This window comes from Kluyveromyces lactis, assembly GCF_000002515.2.
Source record: "Kluyveromyces lactis strain NRRL Y-1140 chromosome A complete sequence".
Classification (NCBI taxonomy): domain Eukaryota; kingdom Fungi; phylum Ascomycota; class Saccharomycetes; order Saccharomycetales; family Saccharomycetaceae; genus Kluyveromyces; species Kluyveromyces lactis.
Genome location: NC_006037.1, coordinates 987,959 through 1,011,871, shown reverse-complemented (window position 1 = coordinate 1,011,871; position 23,913 = coordinate 987,959). Strand labels below are relative to the sequence as shown.

The 23,913-nt window shown below is 38.7% G+C and overlaps 15 protein-coding genes across 15 annotated transcripts; 8 read left to right on the top strand and 7 right to left on the bottom strand.

Moving 5' to 3' along the window:
- Window positions 1–1,060: 1,060 nt before the first annotated feature.
- FPR1 (peptidylprolyl isomerase FPR1) lies at window positions 1,061–1,405 on the top strand (the record flags this gene model as incomplete). Its single annotated transcript, XM_451509.1, has 1 exon — window positions 1,061–1,405. The coding sequence occupies one exon, from the start codon at window positions 1,061–1,063 to the stop codon at window positions 1,403–1,405; it is 345 nt and encodes a 114-aa protein (XP_451509.1).
- Window positions 1,406–1,703: 298 nt separating this feature from the next.
- EAF7 (Eaf7p) lies at window positions 1,704–2,912 on the bottom strand (the record flags this gene model as incomplete). The annotated part of the gene is made up of 1 exon (XM_451508.1): window positions 1,704–2,912. The coding sequence occupies one exon, from the start codon at window positions 2,910–2,912 to the stop codon at window positions 1,704–1,706; it is 1,209 nt and encodes a 402-aa protein (XP_451508.1).
- A 391-nt stretch (window positions 2,913–3,303) lies between these two features.
- Window positions 3,304–4,752, top strand: NAM9 (mitochondrial 37S ribosomal protein uS4m; the record flags this gene model as incomplete). The annotated part of the gene is made up of 1 exon (XM_451507.1): window positions 3,304–4,752. The coding sequence occupies one exon, from the start codon at window positions 3,304–3,306 to the stop codon at window positions 4,750–4,752; it is 1,449 nt and encodes a 482-aa protein (XP_451507.1).
- Window positions 4,753–4,958: 206 nt separating this feature from the next.
- SRV2 (adenylate cyclase-binding protein) lies at window positions 4,959–6,602 on the bottom strand (the record flags this gene model as incomplete). Its single annotated transcript, XM_451506.1, has 1 exon — window positions 4,959–6,602. The coding sequence occupies one exon, from the start codon at window positions 6,600–6,602 to the stop codon at window positions 4,959–4,961; it is 1,644 nt and encodes a 547-aa protein (XP_451506.1).
- A 373-nt stretch (window positions 6,603–6,975) lies between these two features.
- KLLA0_A11616g (uncharacterized protein) lies at window positions 6,976–7,617 on the top strand (the record flags this gene model as incomplete). Its single annotated transcript, XM_451505.1, has 1 exon — window positions 6,976–7,617. One exon carries the CDS (start codon window positions 6,976–6,978, stop codon window positions 7,615–7,617), a length of 642 nt encoding a protein of 213 aa, XP_451505.1.
- A 139-nt stretch (window positions 7,618–7,756) lies between these two features.
- Window positions 7,757–8,096, bottom strand: YSF3 (U2 snRNP complex subunit YSF3; the record flags this gene model as incomplete). The annotated part of the gene is made up of 2 exons (XM_002999305.1): window positions 7,757–8,017; window positions 8,094–8,096. 2 exons carry the CDS (start codon window positions 8,094–8,096, stop codon window positions 7,757–7,759), a joined length of 264 nt encoding a protein of 87 aa, XP_002999351.1.
- Window positions 8,097–8,391: 295 nt separating this feature from the next.
- Window positions 8,392–12,984, top strand: THO2 (Tho2p; the record flags this gene model as incomplete). The annotated part of the gene is made up of 1 exon (XM_451504.1): window positions 8,392–12,984. The coding sequence occupies one exon, from the start codon at window positions 8,392–8,394 to the stop codon at window positions 12,982–12,984; it is 4,593 nt and encodes a 1,530-aa protein (XP_451504.1).
- Window positions 12,985–13,248: 264 nt separating this feature from the next.
- Window positions 13,249–14,415, top strand: INN1 (Inn1p; the record flags this gene model as incomplete). Its single annotated transcript, XM_451503.1, has 1 exon — window positions 13,249–14,415. One exon carries the CDS (start codon window positions 13,249–13,251, stop codon window positions 14,413–14,415), a length of 1,167 nt encoding a protein of 388 aa, XP_451503.1.
- Window positions 14,416–14,720: 305 nt separating this feature from the next.
- KLLA0_A11550g (uncharacterized protein) lies at window positions 14,721–15,785 on the top strand (the record flags this gene model as incomplete). Its single annotated transcript, XM_451502.1, has 1 exon — window positions 14,721–15,785. One exon carries the CDS (start codon window positions 14,721–14,723, stop codon window positions 15,783–15,785), a length of 1,065 nt encoding a protein of 354 aa, XP_451502.1.
- A 197-nt stretch (window positions 15,786–15,982) lies between these two features.
- Window positions 15,983–16,729, bottom strand: RPC31 (DNA-directed RNA polymerase III subunit C31; the record flags this gene model as incomplete). Its single annotated transcript, XM_451501.1, has 1 exon — window positions 15,983–16,729. The coding sequence occupies one exon, from the start codon at window positions 16,727–16,729 to the stop codon at window positions 15,983–15,985; it is 747 nt and encodes a 248-aa protein (XP_451501.1).
- Window positions 16,730–17,001: 272 nt separating this feature from the next.
- On the bottom strand, window positions 17,002–17,394 carry PGA2 (Pga2p; the record flags this gene model as incomplete). Its single annotated transcript, XM_451500.1, has 1 exon — window positions 17,002–17,394. The coding sequence occupies one exon, from the start codon at window positions 17,392–17,394 to the stop codon at window positions 17,002–17,004; it is 393 nt and encodes a 130-aa protein (XP_451500.1).
- A 319-nt stretch (window positions 17,395–17,713) lies between these two features.
- SLM5 (asparagine--tRNA ligase SLM5) lies at window positions 17,714–19,138 on the bottom strand (the record flags this gene model as incomplete). The annotated part of the gene is made up of 1 exon (XM_451499.1): window positions 17,714–19,138. One exon carries the CDS (start codon window positions 19,136–19,138, stop codon window positions 17,714–17,716), a length of 1,425 nt encoding a protein of 474 aa, XP_451499.1.
- Window positions 19,139–19,256: 118 nt separating this feature from the next.
- MMS21 (SUMO ligase MMS21) lies at window positions 19,257–20,027 on the bottom strand (the record flags this gene model as incomplete). The annotated part of the gene is made up of 1 exon (XM_451498.1): window positions 19,257–20,027. The coding sequence occupies one exon, from the start codon at window positions 20,025–20,027 to the stop codon at window positions 19,257–19,259; it is 771 nt and encodes a 256-aa protein (XP_451498.1).
- A 238-nt stretch (window positions 20,028–20,265) lies between these two features.
- EAF5 (Eaf5p) lies at window positions 20,266–21,093 on the top strand (the record flags this gene model as incomplete). Its single annotated transcript, XM_451497.1, has 1 exon — window positions 20,266–21,093. The coding sequence occupies one exon, from the start codon at window positions 20,266–20,268 to the stop codon at window positions 21,091–21,093; it is 828 nt and encodes a 275-aa protein (XP_451497.1).
- Window positions 21,094–22,959: 1,866 nt separating this feature from the next.
- On the top strand, window positions 22,960–23,874 carry GTT3 (Gtt3p; the record flags this gene model as incomplete). The annotated part of the gene is made up of 1 exon (XM_451495.1): window positions 22,960–23,874. The coding sequence occupies one exon, from the start codon at window positions 22,960–22,962 to the stop codon at window positions 23,872–23,874; it is 915 nt and encodes a 304-aa protein (XP_451495.1).
- Window positions 23,875–23,913: the final 39 nt, after the last annotated feature.

Below are 23,913 nucleotides of genomic sequence, written 5' to 3'. Positions count from 1 at the left end.
AAACTTGCTTTCAGTGGTATTAACAGAATAGGCAAAAAATGCGGAAGAACCATTTGATCCGTCATTGAGAAACTGTGAAGACGAAATCGGAGAACTCTTTAGTCCACCTTTCATTCGATAGCCCATGGTTACGGAACTGAATTGCAAGACTATGTACATTTTTGTACGACGTAACATATTCGCTGGGCAGTTTCTTTTCTGCGGCTCAGTCAACGGAATATTTTGCAATACTAAATGAAACTTCATAACATGTTAGCTAATAAGCCGCTCTAAGTATCACCAATTCCGTTTATGAATAAGAGTCGATGTGCTACTGTGAATTCACATCTACTCGACTACAAGTTGACCAGCACAATTAGGATCAACCTGCTTTTCCAGAAATGTTCTCTTCTAGACCCAGTAACCAAGAATTTGCTCACTTTCCCTTAACAGGTATCGAGGCGTTAATTCTAAATAAAGCAAATGAGGGCTGAATTACAAAGCACCATACCTCAAAGTTTTGAAAACCTGGCTCTTGCTATAGTTATTCACCTTTTAATTATCAAGCAATTATAAATCTCAAACACTTCTGGACATACAGATGCGGACAGAGCATAATAGCAAATGAGATATTTCGTAGGATATTCGATGTAGTACGGCTTAGTGACGTCGGTTGTTGTTCAGGAATGTACAATTTCAGGTGATTTAAAAACCCTATGCTAAAAGGTTCGATGATCTTTATTTGAACTGACCTGAATGTTGGCTGTGCTGCCGTTGCGTCTGCTCAAACCTCTTACAGGCATGTTTCCGCGAAAAGTGATTGCTTAAGTAAGAAAGAAAGAATGCAGTCACGTGACAAATGCTGAAAGTCTTGAAGTCATTAAATACGTTACCACTGCTTCTAGAAATCATTATCGTTCAGAAAACAAAAAGTTTTCATTTCTATAATAAGGATTCCTACATTCTACACGAAACTGTTGCAATTACGAGGCCAATTGAGTGCTATTTTGTGTCAGTTTAATCCGTTATTGTATTGCAGTTTTAAAATAACTCAGCTATCACACATCAAACAGCAGAAACAATGTCCGAAACAATTGAAGGTAACGTTCAAATTCTAAGATTATCACCAGGTGACAGTACCAACTTCCCAAAACCAGGCGATTTGGTAACAATCCATTACACTGGTACTTTGGAAAACGGTCAAAAGTTTGATTCTTCCGTTGATAGAGGTTCTCCATTCCAATGTAACATTGGTGTAGGTCAAGTTATCAAGGGTTGGGATGCTGCTATTCCAAAGTTGTCCGTTGGTGAAAAGGCAAGACTAACTATCCCAGGCCCATACGCTTATGGTCCACGTGGTTTCCCAGGTTTGATCCCACCAAATGCTACTTTAGTCTTTGATGTTGAATTGTTGAAGATTAACTAGATGTATAATGTCATTCTTCTGAATAAAACACATACTATTAATTTCCTTCACATTTTTTCTTTGGTTTCTCCCTTGATTCCTTCCAATTGGTCCCATCCATTATTATTATTATAGCTTTACATCTTTCCGTACCTTCTCATCAACCTTTCAACATGGGAATTGCTATCAAATTGTAGCCGTAGTGTTTGTATGCTTCCATTTTAACATTCAATTTTTGTACATCAACGAAATGCCTATAATATAAACCATTAGCTATATTATGTTGTTATTGCATTATTGAAAAAACAATCAAGAACAACTACTTCCTGCTTCTAAGCCTGCTCGAGAGCCTTGTAGTTGGTTTTGTTATGGATTTTCTTCTTGTTCTCCTAGCTGGAGAATCCACGTCGGCAAGATCTTCAGGAACTTCCTCCGCAGCGGCAACTTTTTGTTTCTTAGGGCGCGGCTGTTGAGATGATTCCGTTTCGTTCTCTTCTGCTTTCCCTGTCGGCGAATTAGCTGATTCCTTGGCAGCACCTTCAGATTCATCAGCAAATGTGACTTGTTTTGTAGCTGTAGTATCTGCGGCATCAGCAGTCGATTCTTTTTCGCTACCAGATCTCCCTTCTGTATCGTGTTCGACATCTTCCTTTTCATCGGTGTTTCCGCCATGGGGTTGGTCTTCTTTGTTTTCACTTTCGTCATCAATGCCTCGCTTTTGTGAACGTGTCAACCTTGTAGAGCGTCTTGTCCTTGGTTTCTTATGAGCATCGACAGGTTCATCGACAGGTTCATTCGCCAGTTCGCTCACAGATTCTCCAACACTGACTGGCGGAGTGGTCGCCATTTCTTGTTTCGCCTGTACATTATTTTGCTCAGTATCCTTTTCATCGATATCCTTTTCTCGTTCCCGTGGCTCTTCTGACTCTTGTTCTACTTGCGTATCCTGTGATTCCGCACCCTTCAGTTTTGCCTTGTCATCCGCAGAAGCGGTCTCCTCTTGCTTAATATCTTCCACCTCATGATCCCTAGCATGTTCTAACATAAGTTCTCCATAATCTTCCCACGATAGTTCAAATTCCGTCTCTTGCTGGAGTCTATTTTGTAATGGTATTATATTTCTCTTAAGCTCGTCACAATTGTCAACATCATTGTCACTGTCATCATCATTATCTAGTTGAGCGTCCCCTTCTGTCTTTTTGTTTGTAGTTTCGGTTGGTCCGTCATCATTATAAAATTCAGGGTATGGCTGGTTCTCTACTTCATCTGCCTTCTCTAAATTATAGTACCGACTCAATTGTTCCCAAACGTCCTCCCCAGAAAACACTTTATCTGAGCTGCCTTTATCGCTTTGCAAAAGTTTGATTGGATACTGATCTGGCTTGTTCAATCGCTCAAGCAAACACACCATATGGAAGTGTTTATGTATTCCTGCAGGTTTGAACAGCATCATCCATTTAAACAGCCTTATTTCCTCCACTTTACTCCATGTTTGCCCTCTAGGTGATTCTATCTTTACAGCGGACATCGCAGTGAACCGTATCGTATTACTTTTATCTGAAGTATCACAACCTTATACACCAAAAGAACGTTCTTGCAATTGATATAATAAAGTTCCTATCAAGATCGCTGATAAAGCAGATCGTATGAGGCTTGATACCATCTTCGCCAGTCCATCTCAATATGGTTCTATGGTGTTTCTCATCTTTCTAAACTATGAATGCTAATATTTGATATCATATGTCACGAAATTCCTCTAAAAATTTTTCAATATCGGAAAGCTTCAAGCATTAGATAGCGTTTGATTGAAAAATATTATGCAGGTAGTTCGGATATGCAATGTATTTCCATTTCGAAGAGTCCGTAAGCAGTCAATTCTGGTTAGTTTTGTCAATACATTGTGAAGAAAAAGACCAGCAATGCCTAGGAAAGCTGTACTTCTGAACTCTTTGTCCAGAGGGAAGGTTCGTACCTCTTTTAACAAGTACAATTTGTTCAACTTGTATAAGAAATCTCAGGTCAGTTTTAGATCGAAAACACTATACCAACAGAAATGGACTTCTAAACAGGAAACTCGTGCCTACCATGGCGAACATTTAACAGAGAGTAGGTGGCAGTCTGTTTTCGAGCCTCAGCTAAACTCTGTGGCTCAATTAGATGCTTCTCTAAGGGGTGGTGATATCGAACCGACGCCCATTCTATTACAAACATACGCTGTACTAGAGAAAAGGCTAGACTTTGCTTTGTTTAGAGCTATGTTTGCCTCGTCAGTGAGACAAGCTCGTCAGTTTATTTTACATGGCAACGTCCATGTGAATGGTGTAAAGATTACTTCTCCGGGATATGCCTTGAAAGCTGGTGATGTTTTCAACGTCAGACCCGAAAAAGTGCTACAAGCTCTTGGTGCCAAGAAACCTAGCTTGAAGGAAGCTTTGAAAGTGGATAATACCCAAATTTTCCTATGGAACAAATATATTCTAGAGGCTAGAAAGAATCCTAGAAAGTTCTGGGATGAAAAGATCGAAAAACTAAGAACTATGGATAGTAACGATCCAAAGAAACAGGAATTTTTATCCTTCCTCGAAAACTACAACAAAACCATGCACATTCAAATGAGGAAAGAATTAGACCAAACCAGTAACGAGTATTTGTTAGCTAAGATCTTTTCTACCGTTAACCGCGTTAACGATGTAGAAAAATTGGCAGTAAAAGATTTCTTGGGCGAATTTTACAATAACGAAAATTTGGCAGCTAAAGGATTCGAAATTTATAGAGAAGTCAAGTCTGCCAAGGCTGTGGAAACGATAGCAGGGAAGCCTTTGGCTGAAATTCCTAATGAACAAGGTGAATTGCTAAAGGTGGCTACAGGAATAACTAAACCTGTTGATAACACAAACGATGCCTTAAAGAAAAAATTCAGAGCCATCAATCATACTATAGTTGATTTGAGACATTTCTATGAAACCGTGGTCAGAGAACATTATAATGACAAGATGGCATCCGTTGATTCTGTTGATATTCCATACGATGCTAAGTGGGCTGAAAAGTTACCATTGCATCAAAAGATCAATGTTCCTGAACTATTGGAAAACGAACCAGCTGCTCAAAAAGCTATCAATTTACCATGGCAAAAGGGTGTGTTTGGTCGTAACGATCCATCTAAACCATATTTCACTCCGTGGAAACCAAGACCCTTCTTAGCACCATTCGCCATTCTACCACACCATTTGGAAATATCATTCAAGACATGTCATGCGGTCTACTTAAGAGACCCTGTTGCACGTCCAGGTCAATCTGAAGTTATTACTCCATTCGGCTTACCTGTACATGAACGTTCATACATGTACTATGTGAGAAGGGGTAAATAAGTTGACGAAAACAAATACACACGAAAGAATGGATACACTGTGACTATGACAATTTAAAAAGAATGGTGTATCTTGGAAACCTTGTACATATTATTATCATTATTTTATCGTATCATATTATATTAATTATATATATATATTTATATGTTCTAATGAGTAAAGAATAAACTAACACCCAGTAACGAGAAGATATACTATTCAGATATTCAACCAGCATGTTCGTAAATCTTGGTTTGTAGTTTACCTTCGACGAAAGTGTGTATCATCTGTTCTGGAAGTGGAACTTCAACGAAGTCACCATCGGGACCAGTTGGAGTGTTGATGTTAATACCAGTGCTAGAAGAGGTGAAAATTTGAGCCTGTAAAGAGTTTTTACTCAAATAAATGGAGCCGCTATCAGACGCGTCGATGGTGATTTGTGGCAGGGTGTTTTCCACTTGAATACCAAATCTCAAACATTTAATAATATCCACACCACTGATGGAAGAATCTAGCACTAAACTGCATTTTTCTGTTTCATTGACAGTAACTGCGTTGACCTTACCTTTGATTTGTACCAATGTGTTGACACATTTACCGATGAAAACAGATTCGTCAATTTTAGTTTCGATCACTAACGGTTCGGCTTCATCTTCATAATTTTCAATAAACCATTTATTACCGATCAATTCCTTTCTTGGAGGCTTCTTAGTCTTCAGAGTAGATGGTTTCTTTGGTTTAGGTGGAGGAACAGCTTTGTCAGAAACCTTCCCTGAGGCACGAAGTTCTGGGTTCTTATGTGTTTGCTGAGACTTTTCTACTTTCTTTAAGGATTTAGTGATGTTTTCACCTTGGTTTAACTCAGCAAACACAGCACCGATTCCACCAGATTCTTGTTCTTTTGATTGTTCATTGACTTCGAATACGGAAGCCGGAGGAGGTGGAGGTGGAGGTGGAGGAGCTCCGGCGCCTGAACTATGCGGCTCACTGGAAGTAGCACCAGAAGAAGAAGCTCCGGATCCCTCGTTGGAAACTCTTTCGTATACGGTTTCGAAATCCTCACCAGTAGTGTCGTTCCAAGTCACACCTGTGGTATGGTATTCCTTAACGTACAGCTTCAAGCTATCGAAAACGGACAAAAATTGTTGGACCCATTCAACGGATTTAGGATCAGTGCTTCTGAATTCTTTCAAGATTCTATTTGTCCAAAACTGGGCAGCGTCCTTGAAATCAGTGATAGTAGACACAGGTGTAGATCCAGCAATCCATGAGAACAGTGGTGATCCCTCAGAGATAGCATTCAAATGAGCGAAATACTTACTGTTACGGTTCTCCTCTTTCAACTCACCAATAGAGAAGATGTTCTCGTTAATTGGGGTCAAACCTTTCACGAATGCAGATGACGAAAAGTCTGGCTTCTTTGATTGTACTGCTGCCTTTAAAAACACCAACTGAGCTTTGAAAGCGTTGGCTAAAAACACCACAGCTTTTTCAACAGTAGGATCAATTTCAGCGGATAATTTAACCAAAGGATCAACGTTCTGTTCAATGAAATGCTTAAATTCTTGAATTGATTTCGGTTCTTCCTCCTTCGATTCACCAGTACTGTTTGGTGCTGTTGCTACCGGTGTTGCGGCTTCTTTAGAAGCTGCTGATGCGCCTGAACCTGCACTAGCAATTCTTTCAGCAGAAGAAGCAGTAACAGAATCAGCGAACCCATCAACCTTACCGTCTTTCTCTAAGCCAAACTTGGATTGAACATAGCCTTCTTGATAAATCGTAACATCCTCCAATCTGGCAGTAGCATCCTCCAATCTCTTCAAAAGTTTTACCAAATTGTACCCCTGCACTGAGAAATTTGTTTCAGTCATTTTCCAACTTGCTTCAATCCACTCAAACGTCCTGATTACAGTTCACCGTCCGTATTGGAAGCCTTTCATACACCAAAATCAGAGCAAATGCCCCTATTAAAATGTTTCTCTTCTATTATTTTTTTGTTTTTTCTTGATTCCTTAAAAGTGTCTCTGATGAACATGTAAAAGTGACCATTGAGAACAAAGTTGACGAAAAACTCTGGAATGGTAGGTTAAGATGTTAACTTATGTTACGAAAGGAAACATCAGGTTACTATACGACTGTGGTACTCTGTTTCATTTTTCTTACGATTCAGGAAATTAGTACGGTCTTACTTTTTCTGGTTAAGATAGCAAAGGAGAATTCTGTTGTGTGTCCTTTATTGTAAATATGGCATCGCAGCATCGGAATGGTAATTCGAAGTCCAGGAATGGGGGAGGAAAAGGTGTAGGGAAAGGTTCTAACTCGTTGTTTGGGCGTGTTGGAAATTCTAGTGGCCAAAATCCCGTATTACAGAAGAAGCAGACTTTGGAAAGGGCAGAGAAAGCAAAGGCAGAAAAGGCCAAAGCAAAGACTGGATTGACATTTCTTGGTGGTAAACTTGTGTTAGCTGCTGATTTGCAGGGCAATAAAATGAAAGCCAGCTCAGATAAGAATAAGCAACAAATTCAATCGAACAAACGTGTCAATTTGCTTCATAATTTGAAGAATAGAGCTAGATCTAAGCAACGAAACAATAGTGATAACAGTAATAATAAGAAGTTGGTTATTTCATTGAAAGAGAGTTTGAAATGTTTAAAGATACGAAATTTGCCGATAGGAACGAACCCTTCTAATTTACAAAGAGTGTTACAACAGATGGGCAACTGCAAAGTTACAGACTTGAAAGTTATCGATCTTCCTACTGGTTCAGCCCACGCTGAGGTGTTTGCTTCCAACATGGATTTAGAAACGTTACACAAGAGGTTCAACCAGGCCGAAATTGATGGCAGAAGAATCTTAACAGAGATTTCTTCGCAGCCAGAACTTTAATTAAATATATTACAATCTCTGAAAGCGTTTTCGATAGCTTTTTAACTTCGATACACCTAACATAAAATACACGTTAAATACCGCATGTACCAACAACAAAAATATTGCAAATACACTTGTGTAATATCTATAATAATCATTAATCGTTTCCAATATCCCTTTTGATTGGTTTTGGCGGGTTTGCAAGTTTTCGTAACAGTGTTAGTTGGGCATCCCGTTTGGAAGGGAATCCTGACGCCAATGTGTAATACTCTAAAAGGTTCTGATGAATAGCCAAGCTGGCATATGTGTCCTTGCTTATCGTATTAGACCACTCTTCCTTTGTTGTTCTAGCACTCCCTACCCCTGGATGTTTCTTCCGCATATCTTCATATATCAGTTCCTCTTTCACTTTGTTACTCTGCAGTTAAGTCAGTAGTTAGTATCATTGGTCAGCATAGGATATTACACATAAATTGGAAAAAAAAAGTACATACCATTGTTTATAACTTCCTATTGTTCTCACTGATACCATTAACTTAGTCAAATACCTAGTATACTGACTGCTGTGACTCTTTTCATCCCTGTTTGAGATATCAACTCTATTCAAGTTACCATTCTCACCATGCCGACATTTTTCAAATATCGAATTTGAATATGTTAAAAATCTGTGAAAGATATAACACATACATTGCGCAACATCAACCTCATGATTGTAGCGTCCTGGTGACGGAAGAGCAATAGGGGTATTTGCATTTGCCAATTGAATTAGGCACACGGTAAATTGTTTTCATCATGGCATTGTACGACTGTTTGAATAATTTGGCTTCCAATCTTCCAAATGATGAACAAGTTACTTATTTTGACAAGACGTTTTTCGATGAACCAAGTCGTGGTGTAGAAACAATCATATCACAGTACCTTTCCTTAGATGCCAGTTCTCAGAAATCTGATTATGTGTATGATTTGTTTCTGGAAGCTTTTTCCTTAATCAATGGGAAATCTGATGAATCGGAGTTTTTAAATTTGGATGCTATCAGCAAAATAGTTAGTGCGTTATGCAACGAGGATAGATATAACTTCGAGCTATTTGTTTCGTTAGCGAATTCATACCCTTGGGAGGCGAACAATGGGTTTAATGATTTAGTTGGGTGTGCCAAGGATCTTCAGTTAGAGGTGTGTATTTATTTGAACGACCAAATTCTTTCAAAGGGTACAGAAAGATGGTCCAAAGATTTTTGGTCCGCATTCAAAAAGAGCATCGTTCCCGAGTTCTTCCTTTTGCAAAAACCAAATTTATTCCTAGAATGCTCTACTGGTTTCAGTCAACTGATAACGTTGTTGAATATCGCTTTTGAAGATGTTGACAAATTCCAATCTGTTCAATATTACAGTAAACAGTTGAAATATATTATGGGGAAATATAAGCTAGACCCAATCAGGTGCATGGATATACTATTACAAGTGTCTTCATATCATGTCGTACACCATTTTGAGTTTATTCTTGAGCTTTTGCAATCTACAGACTACTGGCCATCTTCGAATTTGGCCAACTGCTCACGGTATGAACAATTGAACCAAGGTGGTAATCCGATAGCTACCAGGTTGATAGTAAATTACCTTAATAATGGTAAACCAGATGCAAATTACATCGATTTAGTGGTTCATCTAATTAAAGGCGGGTTTGTCTCTTTTGCTGCTATATTCGATTGCCTGACCCCGTACGATACTGACATTGATGAGTTTGTAGAGAGGAAGCTGACGACATTGGAAAAGGAATCCTTGGAGGGATCTCTTAATCCGTTAGCTATGGCCTCCGTCCTTACTGACGAAGACAATACCATTTCGAAAAATACGGAAGGTGATAAAACCAATACAGCGGCAGATACTGGGATATCGGAGAAGGAAAAAGAAGCACTACTTCGAGAAACTGTTGAAAAATCACCAAAATGGAAACTAGTAGAGAGGTTACTTGTCAATGGGCACTTTGTTCCAGGATTGTATGCTCTATTCAAATATCCTCGGTTCTTTGCCGTGAACGATAGTCTCGTGAAATCTCTTCTCGAGGTGTTTGACAACATGATCGAACCCTTGACTGTAAAGTTGAGCCCTTCAGCTATTTCAGAACATTGTCGACCTCTTTTGAAGTTATCTCACAATGGAATTCCTACTAAACAAGATCGGTTGATCAGGCAATATAGGTCTTTGGGGAAAGACTACAAATACATTCAAGGGACAGAATTTGTATTTTACAATAAAGACTGGCGACAGAATTTGACTCCAATTGAAACGATAGAGAATCTCGTTCATTATTCACATCTAATATTTGAAAGCATCGGTCCACGTATTATTCTTAATGCTAAACTTGTTGAACATATATGCGCCATAGCTGAAAAAAATATTCTAGATAACCTAGAAGATGAAACGGTTATGGATTTATGGATTAATTACTGCAGAAAGTTTATGCTACCAGTATTAGGACTAGTCGAAGATGAGCAGTTTGTTGCAAATGCAATTTATTCGGTTATGAAGCACTTCCCATTCGAAAGAAGATACTTCATGTACCATGAATTAAGTACAAAGATTGCTGAAGACAACATACATGTCAGGTTACAATTTAATAAGTACCAAAAGCGGATAAGGTCACTTTTAAAATCTTTGAGTATTGACAACATTGCATTTAAGTGCAGGGATGTTGCTAACTTCGTGTCCTGCAATCCTCTTTCAACTCTAGACTCTATCCTAAAACAAATAGAAAATTATGATAAAGTCTCTGAACTAATCGTCATAAGTGCCGAATTTTTCTCAGAATTCGCTTACGATGTTTTACAGTATACGTTATTAATTAAGCTCACATCGGAAAGGCCAACTTTACAAGATGATGGTATTACTCCCAAAATGTGGATTAGCAGATTATCTTTGTTCATTGCGGGTCTTGCTAAAGGCTGTTCTAAAATGAGTATGTCCAACATATTCGTGTTTTTGGTCAAAAATCTTTACAAGGATCCATCGCTTACCCTGGCTATTTTGAAGGAGTTAATCTCCCAAGTTGCAGGAATACAAACGTTGTATGATGTAAATTGGAACACTTTGCTAATGATAAGCTCAGGATCCTTTTTAAAACAAATCGGTAGAAATCTTATCTTGGATTTCAGAGATAAGTATTATCAACCTTCAAAAACTATTGTCAATTACTTGTTAGAGCTTAATGCAGTGTCAGAAATGATTATCATGCTCACAAATTTGAATCTTAAGATTCAAACCGATAATAACGTTCATTATAAAATCTTATCAGCGAAATGCGATGAATCCAATGCATTACTTTGGTCATTTATTGAAATGTTAAAGCACATTTTGACTGAAGAACAATTCAAAGCCAATATTCTACCTTTCAACGTTTTAATTGAGAAATATCAATTTCCTGTTGAGTGGGCGTTTGATATCTGGAGGCATTATTTCGATACAAAGCTGGCGAGATCTGAAAATGATGCTGATGAAATCAACGAAATTCTATATGAGACTGATTTCAAAGGCATCAATTTTGAAAATATTGATAAACGTCTATTCATTGATTTCTGGCGGTTATCCTTATATGATATTAGATTAGAAGAAGATTTGTACACGAAGCAGAAAATCATTTACGAAGACAAGAGAAAGGCTGCTAAAGTTTTGAAAGAGAGGCATAGTTTATTAAGCACAATACAGACAGTCAAATTTGATCTATCTCAGCATGCAAGCGTTTTTGAAAAGACAAAGAACATGATTAAAATGAACAAGGAGACATGGTTCCCCGAATTCTCCCGTGAGCGTATTACCTCATTTTTGCAACACTGCGTTGTTCCTAGACTCATTTTTTCACCATTTGATGCCATATTTTGCGCAACTTTCATTACTGAAACATTTAATATCGAAGAAGTAATTGATATCTTAGGGCAATTCACATCCTCAAACATTTTAGGAACCTTACTATTTTCTTCTACGGTAAATGAATCGAGCAACATCGCTACGTTTTTGAAGGACATTATTACCAAAATCGAAAATTGGAGACATACTACATTATTGGATGATGACAAAATTAAACCTGTAATATATGACCTCTACTATCAATTAACAGAACAATTATCATTTACCTTAGAGGATTCCAATTACATGTCCATTAGAAACACAATCCAGTTTTTAAATGCTATAAGCGAAATCTTCCCTGTCGTTGATGAACATTTGGAATTGGTTTTAGACACTTTGGATCATTTAATTGAACACGAGCAAAGGGAGGATATCATTTTGCCATCAAACGCTTTGAAAGGACACTTAAAGGCTAGACTTAAGAACGCCTCTAAGACATCGGATTTCCGTGAAGTTTCAGCGGAAGAACAGCAACAACTGCAAGACGAGATGAATCTCATCAAAAGGTACCAAGATATGAAGGAAGCTGCAAAAGCAGAGCAAAGTAGAAAGGAAGAAGCAGAATTGAAAGAAAAGGAAAGGGAAAAGGCAAAACAACAGGATGCTGAGAACGGTGCTGCAACATCTTCACTTACCGCACCATCCATGTCGTCCATATCCAACAATTCTCCATCTCCATCGCAAGTCATGGATGGCTTTTATAAGATCGAGAAGTACATTAAGGATGCTGAGTACACCAGAGCCATTCCCTTGATATACGATTCTAACACTCAGAGTGATTTTAGAAAATTGATAAAAGCTCCAGGCAACATCTCTGGATTTAGAAACAAATTGAAGATATTGTTCGAGGACTATTACCACCGAGTCACTAGTAATCCACCTGATCACTACAGATCTGTCTTTGAAAATTTTATTCAAAGATGCAAATCTGCTCCTTTGCCTCAAACCAAGACACCTGGAAGTATGTATGAAGATGAAGTAGTACCTGTTAAACCTTCATCGAAGTACAGTGGTGAAAGATGGAACTCCAACACTTCCAGTAACCGTCCAATACCTAGTGAACCAAGAAAGGCAGCTTCTTCTCGTTATCAACATGGTATAGCCTCAACAACTCTGCCAAGAGCACCAGCCAACGCGTCTAAGCCTCCGGATACTTCCTCAAGACCATCTGGTCCTGCAAGCTCAGGTTCATCTAGCAGATTCCAAAACACATTACCATCTGGCCCAAGAAAAGATTCGTCTAGCAACAGAAGTATCAGCAATTCAAACACATCACAGCTTCCTAGCAGACCATTCAATCAAGGGAAGAAATTCGTTAATACTCCCTCCGAACCACGAAAGAGGCAATCTGATGAATCTTACCAAAGTTCAAGCAGATTCTCAAACGTTAAAAAGCCTAAGTTGAACGATCGTTCTACAAATAACCAATCGCCATTACCATCTGGTCCAAAAAGACAATCTGGAGGATCGAGATATTCGAGGTGAATAAAAATACTTAACTCGACACTTAGTTAAATAGCATAGCATAATATATGCTACCAATTATCTTCGATTTTGTACGGTCTTTCCCTGAGACTCTGATGCTTCTTACCACGTAAAACTGTCAATATGAAAAATGTTGAAAAACATAGACCTATGTAAATATAAGATTGAATCAAGCTAAACTACATATTTACAGTTTGAATAGAGCTTCTTTATGGGTCAATAAGCACTGTTAACACCTTTCAATCGATATAGGCATTAAGTGTAATGAGCAATAACGTGATAACCGGAGCAAATGGTCGATTAGATGTTTATGTGAGTAAAGCGAAGGACCTTCCAAATCTAAGAAAGTTAGACAAGCAAGATCCTTTCGTCAAGTTAAGAGTAGCTCATCTTACGGAGATATCTCCAGTGATATACAGAGGCGGCCAAACTCCAAAATTTGATTACCATTGTGTTTTTCAACTAACGCCCGATATCAAGCCTCTACTCTGCGTTGAACTGTACGATGACCATGATCACAAACATGGTTCGAAGCTCATTGGGAAGTGCGATGTTGATCTTTTGCCTGCATTACTAAGTGACCCTGAAGAAGGCCATGATAGGTGGTATCATCTGAAGAGGGGTCCTTTGGAAGCTGGTAAGGTGTATATTGAATTGACTTTTGTTCCAAATAACATTAGCGAAGACAGACGCGACAATGTTCCAAAAATAAGTTCCAGTGTACAGTCCAGGTCAGTACCACCACTACCGTCAGATCCACCGGAGTTACATGCACAATATGAACTGCAGACATCGGCAAGTGAGCAGCGGTTCGTTGCTTCCGCATCCCCAGGCCAATACGTTCACGGCTCTCATATAAAATCTCCACTTCCTGATCTACCTATAAACCTCGATACTTCTAGATCATCACACGCTTCAAGTGAAAGAATAGATTTTGATTCATCGATGGGGTCTAATGCTACAGCAAATACCTATCATTCGCAACAAAGCCAATCTACTGATGGGCTGATGGACAAGTTAAAGCTGATCAAAGAAAAATTGAATTATTTCAAGAACGGCTCCTCGGTACCATCTACAGAGAGTATCACCAACACTGCGATGGATTTGGAAGTCTTACAGAAAGTGGTAGGTGGCGGTCTCGAGAGTAGCTCAAGCTCAAGAATACCAACGAACATTGACGAGCCATCGCCTATGAATCACCTTCCTACAAAATCGTTTGTTGAACCGCCATTACCACCTCTTCCGACTACGCCTTCAAGACTATCCAGCCAATCTTCAGTGAGACATTCAGCCGGACAAAAATATCCGTTAAAATCTCCTGTGAGACAACCTACTACTCCAAGGCTACCGAACTTGCCAAATTCTTTTTCTTCGCCTTCTTCAAGATCAGGCTCGGTTTCTCCAACAAGGAGGAGACCACCACCATTATAAATGACTTATTAGAACTACATAATCATTGATAGGATAGACAGTTAAAAGTTTTTCTATCACTACTCATATTAGATGTTCCTCTTATCTTCTCGAAGCCTTGGAATCTAAAATGGTTTCAATCGTTGCACCTTGAATTCTGTCAATGCTAAGCCTTTTTGCATGATTATTCAACCAAAGGGTCCTAAGATGAGAAAAGAATATATAAAGAAAGAACTTTAAAGTAATCGCACAAGAATACTCGAAAGAAGACTCTGCTGTATTATGTTTGATACTATTCGAATTAGGAACCTCACTGCAGTGGATTAATGATACGACAAGATGGTAAATTGATAATTCTGCCCAGTAAAATAACTGTCGGAAAACAGCTTGAAGTTGGAACATACTTCATGTTAAAACTGGGTCAAAATGCAATACGATTCAATTCCATTAGGGGAAACTTAGAACTTAATGTTAGAGCTGCAGACTGGGATACTAATATGGAGTTCATTATATTTAGGCGAAGGCCACGATTGAAGAATGATCTTCTTGGTTGTCGACGGAGGGACGTCCTAGACCAGGATTTTATTAATATCAACAAATTGAGACCTAAAGCACTAAGAGAATATTATGTCGTTTGGAAGTCTGTTGAATTGAATTCACTTGCAAAAGATGTCCAATTCATAGTAGACATCGAATTTTTCCCATCAAGTGGCCCTATTATACCTTTGAAAAGCCCACAAAGTCCAAGCGAGAAGAGCTCTCCAGTAATTAAGACCAAACTGCCCAAGCAACTACCTCAGAGTCCCGAAAGTAAACCCGCTACAACACCCAGGGACCAAGAATCTAGTCCTAAATTTTTTCCCCGATTAAGAAGACATTCTAGGCATCAACGACGTAATGATCTAAACATAGACTCAGATGACATAGTGTACGACAATGTCATTATATATGATGGTAAGGAGAAAGCTGTAGTTGCAGGAAATTACACTCATGGATTGAAAAGCTACGAAGCTGAGTCTTCTGATACAAGCGGTGTATATTCATTCATCGAGCAAAATAAAGAGAAGATTCGAAACTATGACTACGATACCTTAGTTATCAAAGAAACTCCAAAAGATCTACTGAACAATGAATACGCTCGCTTGCAATTGGGTGATAAGCTTATGTTTATTCATAGTTTCCCAAGTGCTAATGTAAAACTAACTGGATATTTGGGAAATGGAAGATGGTCAGTTCCAGAAACAAACGAAACGAGACGACAACTTTATGTACTTCAGCAACCAACTCTTCCTCCTCCCAGGGTACCCCCCAAATGTCCGAAAGGTATGCTATGGGAAGAGTATTATTTACTCAATAAAGAGAAATACATTCGTGAAGTTATGAGAAATTGAAGGCTTTTCAGCTGATGCCATGTTATTAATGTGTTATGATACAAAATATTAAAGGAAAACTCAATATATAATGGAAGTAAATTAAATGTTAACAGACAGTGTCTATAATAAATGCTATTTTATGCGAATAAAGATCTAATGCTTTATTTATGTTTTATTGGTCCTTCGATAAAGGCTGATTTTCCTCTCAGTGTGACTTAGAATTCTGCTTCATCAGGATACTCATCATCACCTCCCAGGTCATCATCCCCATCATCGAAGTACTTTTCAGCATTGTAGTCATCATCGTCGTCCTCTTCAAATTCGTCGTCTTCATCGATATCATCTTTATCGGCTTCCTTCTCCTCATTTCCTTCTTCGTTTTCCTCATCATCATCGACCATACCGCTCATCTTTTCCAAAAGAGCACGACCTACCGCTTCATCTTCTTCCTTAGACCCATTCAATCCAAAGAGCGTCTTGCTCTTGTCCAGTTTCGACAGTTGTATCAACTTCTTCTTATTGATACCCATGACATGGTAGAGTTCTTTTGGAAAGAAATCGATGTTAAAAGGATGCTCATCGATAGAAGTACCGATTTTCCTTCTTTTCAAATACTTATCAGAGTATCTTTCAATCCCATCATTTAGTCCGTCTGCATCTACTTGTAAGCTTGGTTTATTCTTTCTCTTGTTCTTAGCGTTCTCTGTATCACCTTCTTCTTGATCTTCTTCTGAGATTAGTTCCATTGAACCAGTAAAGAACGGCCCATCTTTCAACGCATTTTTGAAGTTTATGTAGTGAATAGCAATTTCTCTTTCAAGTTCATTACTTGGATGGTTCAATGGTAGTGGGATTAGAGGCAGCTCTGTAGATCCTTTCGCACTAACGTCGCTATAACTTAACCCAAACGGAAGGTTACTAAAAGTCGACGAAGATTTTCCTCTGGATCCTCTAAAACTCATGGCTCAGTTTATTGTCGAATCGGTCCACAAAATTCCTAGTTAAGAGTAGTATACTGGTATCAGTACGATCTGGAATGCTTCCTTGTGTCTCTGTACCTCTGGCGATGAGCTTCAACATTTTTTTTCACTTTTGGCTTGATGCAAAGTTCATAAATATTCAAATATATATGCGGTGTACGGATTTCTTAGTATGAACACTTCAATACATAGTCTGATCCTACACAATCTATAGAACGATTAACAGCATTTGGCCAGCCGCTGAGGTACTGATCTTAATCGATGAGCAAATCTTCGATATCCTTATCGTCTTCCGGATCCAGGACGGCGCCATTCTCTTGTAATCTTTGAATTTCAGACTCGAGTAGTTCTTCTTGCTTCTTAACTCTTTGTCTAGTTCTGTTACCCCAACCGAAGGAAGAACCATTGGCTGAAGATTCACCTTGATCTGCTGTACTGCCATCTGAGGTTCCAGCAGCAACTGAACGAATGGCTTCATCATCTTTTTCAGCCAATTGGTTCTTAAGCTGTCTCTTTGCCAACTCTCTTTGTGCAATTTGCCTTAGGAAGAAATATCCTCCAACAATGACGATAAGACGAATCGCATGCTGTAAATCAATATCAAAAGTTTGATATAAATTAGTCTTCAAATTCTGTAATACCTCCATGGCCGGTTAGTCAGTTTCTAGTTCCAGGTTCTACACTATGTTGCCTCTCTTTGTAACAGGACTCAATCGAAATAAAAGAATATTCGATGTTCTTCTTTATATCCACAATCTGCTTTTCAATATCAATTACTAAAGTAATAACGCTGTGAAATGTAAGTCGGTGATAATGATATTCGAAACAGAAAAGAAGTTGGTCTGGAAAGTGAGTTATGCTGAGGCGTTGAATTGTAAGATGTTGGAATACTACTTTTTAAGTCTTTTGATAGTTGTATTTACACGGTAATTATTTATCATCTGGTATATATATGCAGTTTTCCGACTATAAATCAATTTGGCCGGCAGTTCTATGGAATGGAATGCTGTCCCGGATGTTTGGATTTCCGTATAAGTAAGATACTAACCGTTCGATACCAATTCCAAATCCACCATGAGGTACTGTACCCTCTTTTCGTAGGTTTAAGTACCAATCGAGTTGATTTGATGCCATATCTCTTCTTTCAATTTCTTGCTTTAAAGTGTCATAATCATCTTCCCTGACACTTCCTCCTACGATCTCTCCAATCTCTGGGAACAAGAGATCGAAACATTCAACAGTAGTACCGTCAGGCCTTAATTTCATGTAAAATGCTTTGCAATCGCGAGGGTAATTGGTCACGAAAACAGGACCGCCAAAATGATCACAGAGCCATCTTTCATGTTCACTGTTTAAATCTTTGCCCCATGCTAAATCATGTTCGAATTTCACACCACTCGATAGCAATGCTTCTACTGCATCAGTATAAGTGATTCTTTTCCAATCTTGTAGTAATTTCGCCCATCTGCTGGTGATATCGATATTACATCCGACTGGGAAATATTTGGGAAGATCTTTTGTTTCGGATAATGATAAGACAACGCTTTTCACCATAAGTTCAACAAGGTCCATGAGAGACTCATTTTTATCAACGAACGATGCTTCCACTTCTAACATCCAGAATTCACAAAGATGTCTGTTTGTATCACTCTTCTCAGCACGAAAACAAGGTTGCAAACAATACACTCTTCCAAGCCCCATCATAAGCACTTCTAAATGTAACTGCGAAGAGACTGTAAGGTTCACTATTTCGTCCCAATGGTCTTGTTTCAAGTTAAACATTTCTCCAGCACCCTCACAGTCAATTGACGTTAAAATTGGTGGTCTCACCATCGTAAAATCTAACCCATCTAACGTCTTTGTCAATTGTGACTCTACCTTATGACGAAATCTTAAAAGGTTAGATAAATAAGTGGTACGATGTTTGAACTCAGGTAATTTTCTTAGTGTCGGTAATGAAGTCTGTTTGTTTTGGACCGGATACTCTACTGTAGGTCCAATCAGCTTTAAGTTTTCCGGCATACACAAGGTTTCGAATTGTTGATTCTTCCGTTGAACGATCTCCGGATGCAAAACGGTGACAGATTGGCCCAAAGATGGTTTGAAAGATGGAGCGCCTTGTTTCAACACAACTGTTAGATCTTGCAAAGTAGTTCCATCCTGAATTTCAACGAATGTGATTGTCTTTAAAGGACGAACGTTTTTAACCCAGCCTGATACTTGGTCAATCTTGACAGGTGTTCCACCATTGGTCCTAGCAGTTTCAAAAACTCTTTTTAACGTTACTGGAAGTCTCATAGCTGGGGGACCAGTATATAATTTATGATCGCGTACACGCACTGACCCACAGCGCAGCGTTTCTCCTGAGATGCCTTCTATTTTAGATATCATTTCTTTCGATATTACAGTATTTGAATCATTTTTCTGATATTTCTTACCGAAAGGCTAGCATTATATTCAAGACTAGAGATAGATACACAGAGCTACAGGTGACATTGAGGCCCATATGCTACTCCCGCAACTCACTGATAAGGACTCTAATATGCATAAGTCTATCTGGTACAAAATCTCTTGATGTTAGAGTCTTATTACAGCCTGAAACAGGGCATTGTATGGATTTACCTTGTTGGAACAATGACTGCAACGATTCGTTGTCAATGGTATGATGACATTTGACTGAGATCATTGGTGACTGAAACTTTTTAACGCTGACGGGACAAGTTAATTCAACAACACCACCTTCTACCTTTATGTCTTCCCCTTCTTCTTCTTGTGCTGCATCAGTTTCGAATGGATCGTTCGGTATAATTCTTGTTGGATCTGACCAAATGTATGGTAGCGCACAAAACACCCGGAGCCATTGATCTTTCTTATCTATTTCCACTTCTTCTGACTGTAGTTTAATCCACTCCTTTCGTACGTTAATCAAATTGTACTCGTTATTGAGAAAACTGTCCCAATTTTCTCTGTTCAACCTTGGAGCATCGGAGGATTGTTGTGTATATTTAGACTTCATTTCTGTGAGCTTACTATTTAGAAACTTCTGCCGAGACTCCATTCTCAAAAGATCTTTGTATGCTGATTCCAGTTCATTTATTTCATCGACTCTATCTGTTGGGTACTTTGGATAGGACGACAGCAACCCAATTACAGAATCCTGAATCGATGATTTAGCAGCAGATATTTCCCGTGAAAGGTCTGGAAGTGTGATTTGATGTAAAATATCGTGTCTTTTAGAAGTAATAGGTAACACATCGGGTAGCACAAGTCTTGATGTCATAGTTTGAGATATGGCGCTCTTACATCTAAACTTGTCTCCCTTCTACCTTTGTTCAACTTATTACGCATTAAAGATATAGGTAAAATTATAGATGACGATGATGATATTGATAATTGAAAGGAAACAAGGCGAGATGAGACTAGAAGAAGTGAAAGGGAAAGGTAAGAGCTGAAAAGAGAGACTGACGAAACCAAAACTTACCAACATCAGACACTGGAAAGATTGCCACCACTAAACCATGTTCAAAGAGTTTTTGCTGCTGGATGTATTATACGATGAGTTATTGAATTCACAAACGAATAAAGTATCGTTGATTAGATTACGAACTGGGTTCAACGATCATAAGATACACAAGTTTACTCGCATGGAAGATATCAAGATCAACGAAATTCTGGATATGATAAAAGAGATGTTCCCGAACCAGACAAGTTTGAACGATGGACAGATAACGTTTTATCATTTACAAATCAACGAGATACAAAACAAGATAATGGACGTGTACGAGCGATGCCAACGGGATTTGGTGGGGAAACTAGCCAAGAATGAGAAAGAGTTGAAACGGGGCAAGGTGGGGAAAGTATCTCATACAGGGAGCAATGGAAACAAAAGCAACAGCAGCAGCAGCAGCAGCAGCACGAGTGCTATCAGCAATGGTGCTGGTGCTGCTGGAGCGACAACTCACAGTGTTCTCAGCACACCTGCAGCCTCTACTAGCACAACCACTAATAACTCGAGTAAAGTAGACTACATGAAATCGCGTCGTGGCAAGATCTTGGCGATGTACAGAGATACTGTGATAGCAAAGCTTGAATCGTTTGAACAATTCAAAGAAGTGTTCAGTTCGTTTGAAAAAGTGAACCATAACGAAGTCATCAAGATGGAAAACGATTTAAAGAAGTTAAAGACGCTCCATTTGAACAATCTAATAGATTTACAATGGAACTTACAAAATTGTGTCACCAACGGTATAATGAGTATGGGACACGAGGATACGAACCGGGTATTACTAGCACAAGATGAATTAGACATGACAATCAATTTTGTCAGAAATGCCATGGACAATTAATTAAAGATAAAATAGTTTTAGTACAATAATCTGATGACACACACAGAAAAGGGTTTTCTTTCGATTAAACATGATACATATAATAAGTCAGATACAAGTATATACATATTTATACATATCGACACATGTAAAAATCGCATAGAAAGAGGATTGAGAAATGGGAACATCAAAGTACAGCAAAACAATAGGATATTAAGAAACATAGTAGACCTCTCCAAAAGAAACACACACAAAATAAGAATAATTCATGGAAAAACCACGAATTAAACCACACTTTTATTAAGAGAGACCTCCAATGCAACTAACAGATAACCCCAGGTTGCTAAACCAGACCCAAGTCTCATAACAAAAAAAAAACTTTATTTTTTTTTGGTAGAATCTCTCCCTCAAAAGAAAACAGAGAGGGTAGAGACGACACACAGCACGAGTTACACGACGACACGACACGACACTTCACACTAAATCATAACTCAATATAAAAACACACGGTTGATAATAAAAGTCTTCAGGATTGAAACAAAAAAAAAACAGAACAGCCCAATTAACAATTTCAACTGTTCAGAAGAGTTTCAAAGAAAAATTTAAGAGTGGGAGAAAAGGATGGTTTGAAAGAAATAAGAGAAGAATAACGTTTTACTATAAAAACGACTTTCTCTGCTTAGAACTTTTGCAAACCTCTCTTCTTGGCTTGCACATGCTTGTAAGTAATAGTACCGATAACGGCAACAGCGGCCAAACCAACCAAGACGAAGACCAAAATAACACCAGCTGGCAACATTTGTGTGTGTGTTCTTAAAAAAAGAGTTGTGTTAGTGCGCGAGTGCGTGAGTGCGTGGTGAAAGGAAACTTTATAAAACAAGAAAAACCTATATATCCAATATAAATTATCATATCAGTGTACAATTTCTTCGAGAGGGAAAATCCAATGAAAACTTCCTGTCCCTTATATAGTTGGCCGTAATCAGTTTTCAAATTTTTTAAATTTCCCTCAGGAGCCATTTAAAAGGTCAGGGTAACGCTATCATAGCTTAAATCCCATTTCCTATTTCCAGTCCATTCCCTTTTCCCCTTTGGAACTGGGAAACGGTAGGAAGTTTGAACGAAAAAAATGCCTCAACGAGATTTCTCGTGGTGTGGGAAACAGATATGACGTTTGTACTGGCCACTGTCGTGCGGTGCGTGCGGTATTTATCCCATGCGTTACCCTGGGTAACGTATGGGAACAATCAGTGGGAGGTTTTTCCTTTTCGATGTGTCTCGGCTCAGTAGAGCGGAGACACATGGGTTTAGTGTGTGGGCAGCACACTAAATCCACGCACGTATCCACAACAGAGGGTAACGCCCTTCGGGCATTACCCTCTGTGTTTTTGGAATAAGTGATTACCCGGAGAGACCTCGGGTCTCTCCGGGTAATCACGTTTGTATCCACAAAGTGCACTTCCATGCACCGTGTGTTTACATATTTCCCCATTCGGTATCCCTCGGTGGCTCCCTTTTCTGCGCATTGTCTACCCCGAATTCCAATATTTACCTTTTTTTTCTTCGTCTACATATACATCTATAAAATACACAGTCTCTGTATATACAAAAAGTATATGTGTTGGTTCTGTCACATTTGATGATATGAAGGATCCGCTGCTCAGGATAGATAGCCTTTAACTATATTGTCGTTTTGTCCTTTTTCAGGTCGTTGTTGTTGTTGTTGTTGTTGTTGTTTTTATTATTATTAGTATTTTTTTTTTTTTTGTGTAGACGTTGGATCAAATGTTATATTCTTGCACCACTTGTATGTATATGTGAATACACAAACTATCTATCTGAATATTGGTAATAGCCAACTCACCTCATCCCCCCCCAAGGCTCAATATGTCCACCGTTTTGGAAAAATTCAAGAAGGTCGAATTGATCGATTTGGCTGATAAACTTGGTTTGTCCGTTAGTACAAGCAATACGAAACCAACATTGGTTCTAAAGATCTTGGATCATTTGGAATCCCTGGATGAACCTGTCGATTTGAACGAATATCCAGAGTTACAGCTATACTACGAAGCGCTAGCAGAAGATAATGATGAAGAAGATAGTGAGGAGGAGGAATCGTCTCTAGATGATGAGGAAGAGGAGGATGAACAAGATATTAAGGAAATGTTTGATCGTTCTGATTTGCCAACGAAATCCCCAGCTTGTCTGTGGTTTTCAAATTTGAGATTCGTCAACAAGGTCACAAACAGTCCTTACTACTTCAGATTCCATGAATTTGTCGATGACGTCCAATGGACCACTCAGGAATGGAACGAAACCGTACAGGATTATTTGTCTACTTTGCACACTGTGAAACAGTTGGTATTGGCTGTGGAATTGTTCGTTTTCGTTAAATCTTTGATCCAATTCAACTGGTACCGTTTCCCATCTCCAGATTTCGTCACTTTCTATCCAAGTCAAAGGGATTTCATTCTTTCCGTCTCTTTCTGGTTCATTTTCTCCCGTATGATTCCATCCATCGTCTCATACTATTTCAATTTTGTCCGTCATGAGTTGTTCGCTATAGAATTTGATCCATTGGTTTACCATTTGACAAAAGTGTTGATCTCTTTACAATTTTTGTACAACTCCCCTAGCGTCAAGAAAGAGATCGAATTGCTGTTATCCTCGGATTATTCCATTTGCCAATTGTTATCCCATGGTTATAACGTGGGTTTGTTCTGTTGGAAATTCCAACTGGGCCACCTACCCTTGATCGCTAACTCCGCTGCCGTGATCATTGCCTTGTACGTTTTGGCTTAGAAATGAGGAAGAGAGCTGTCTTCTCTCTTCCATTTTTTA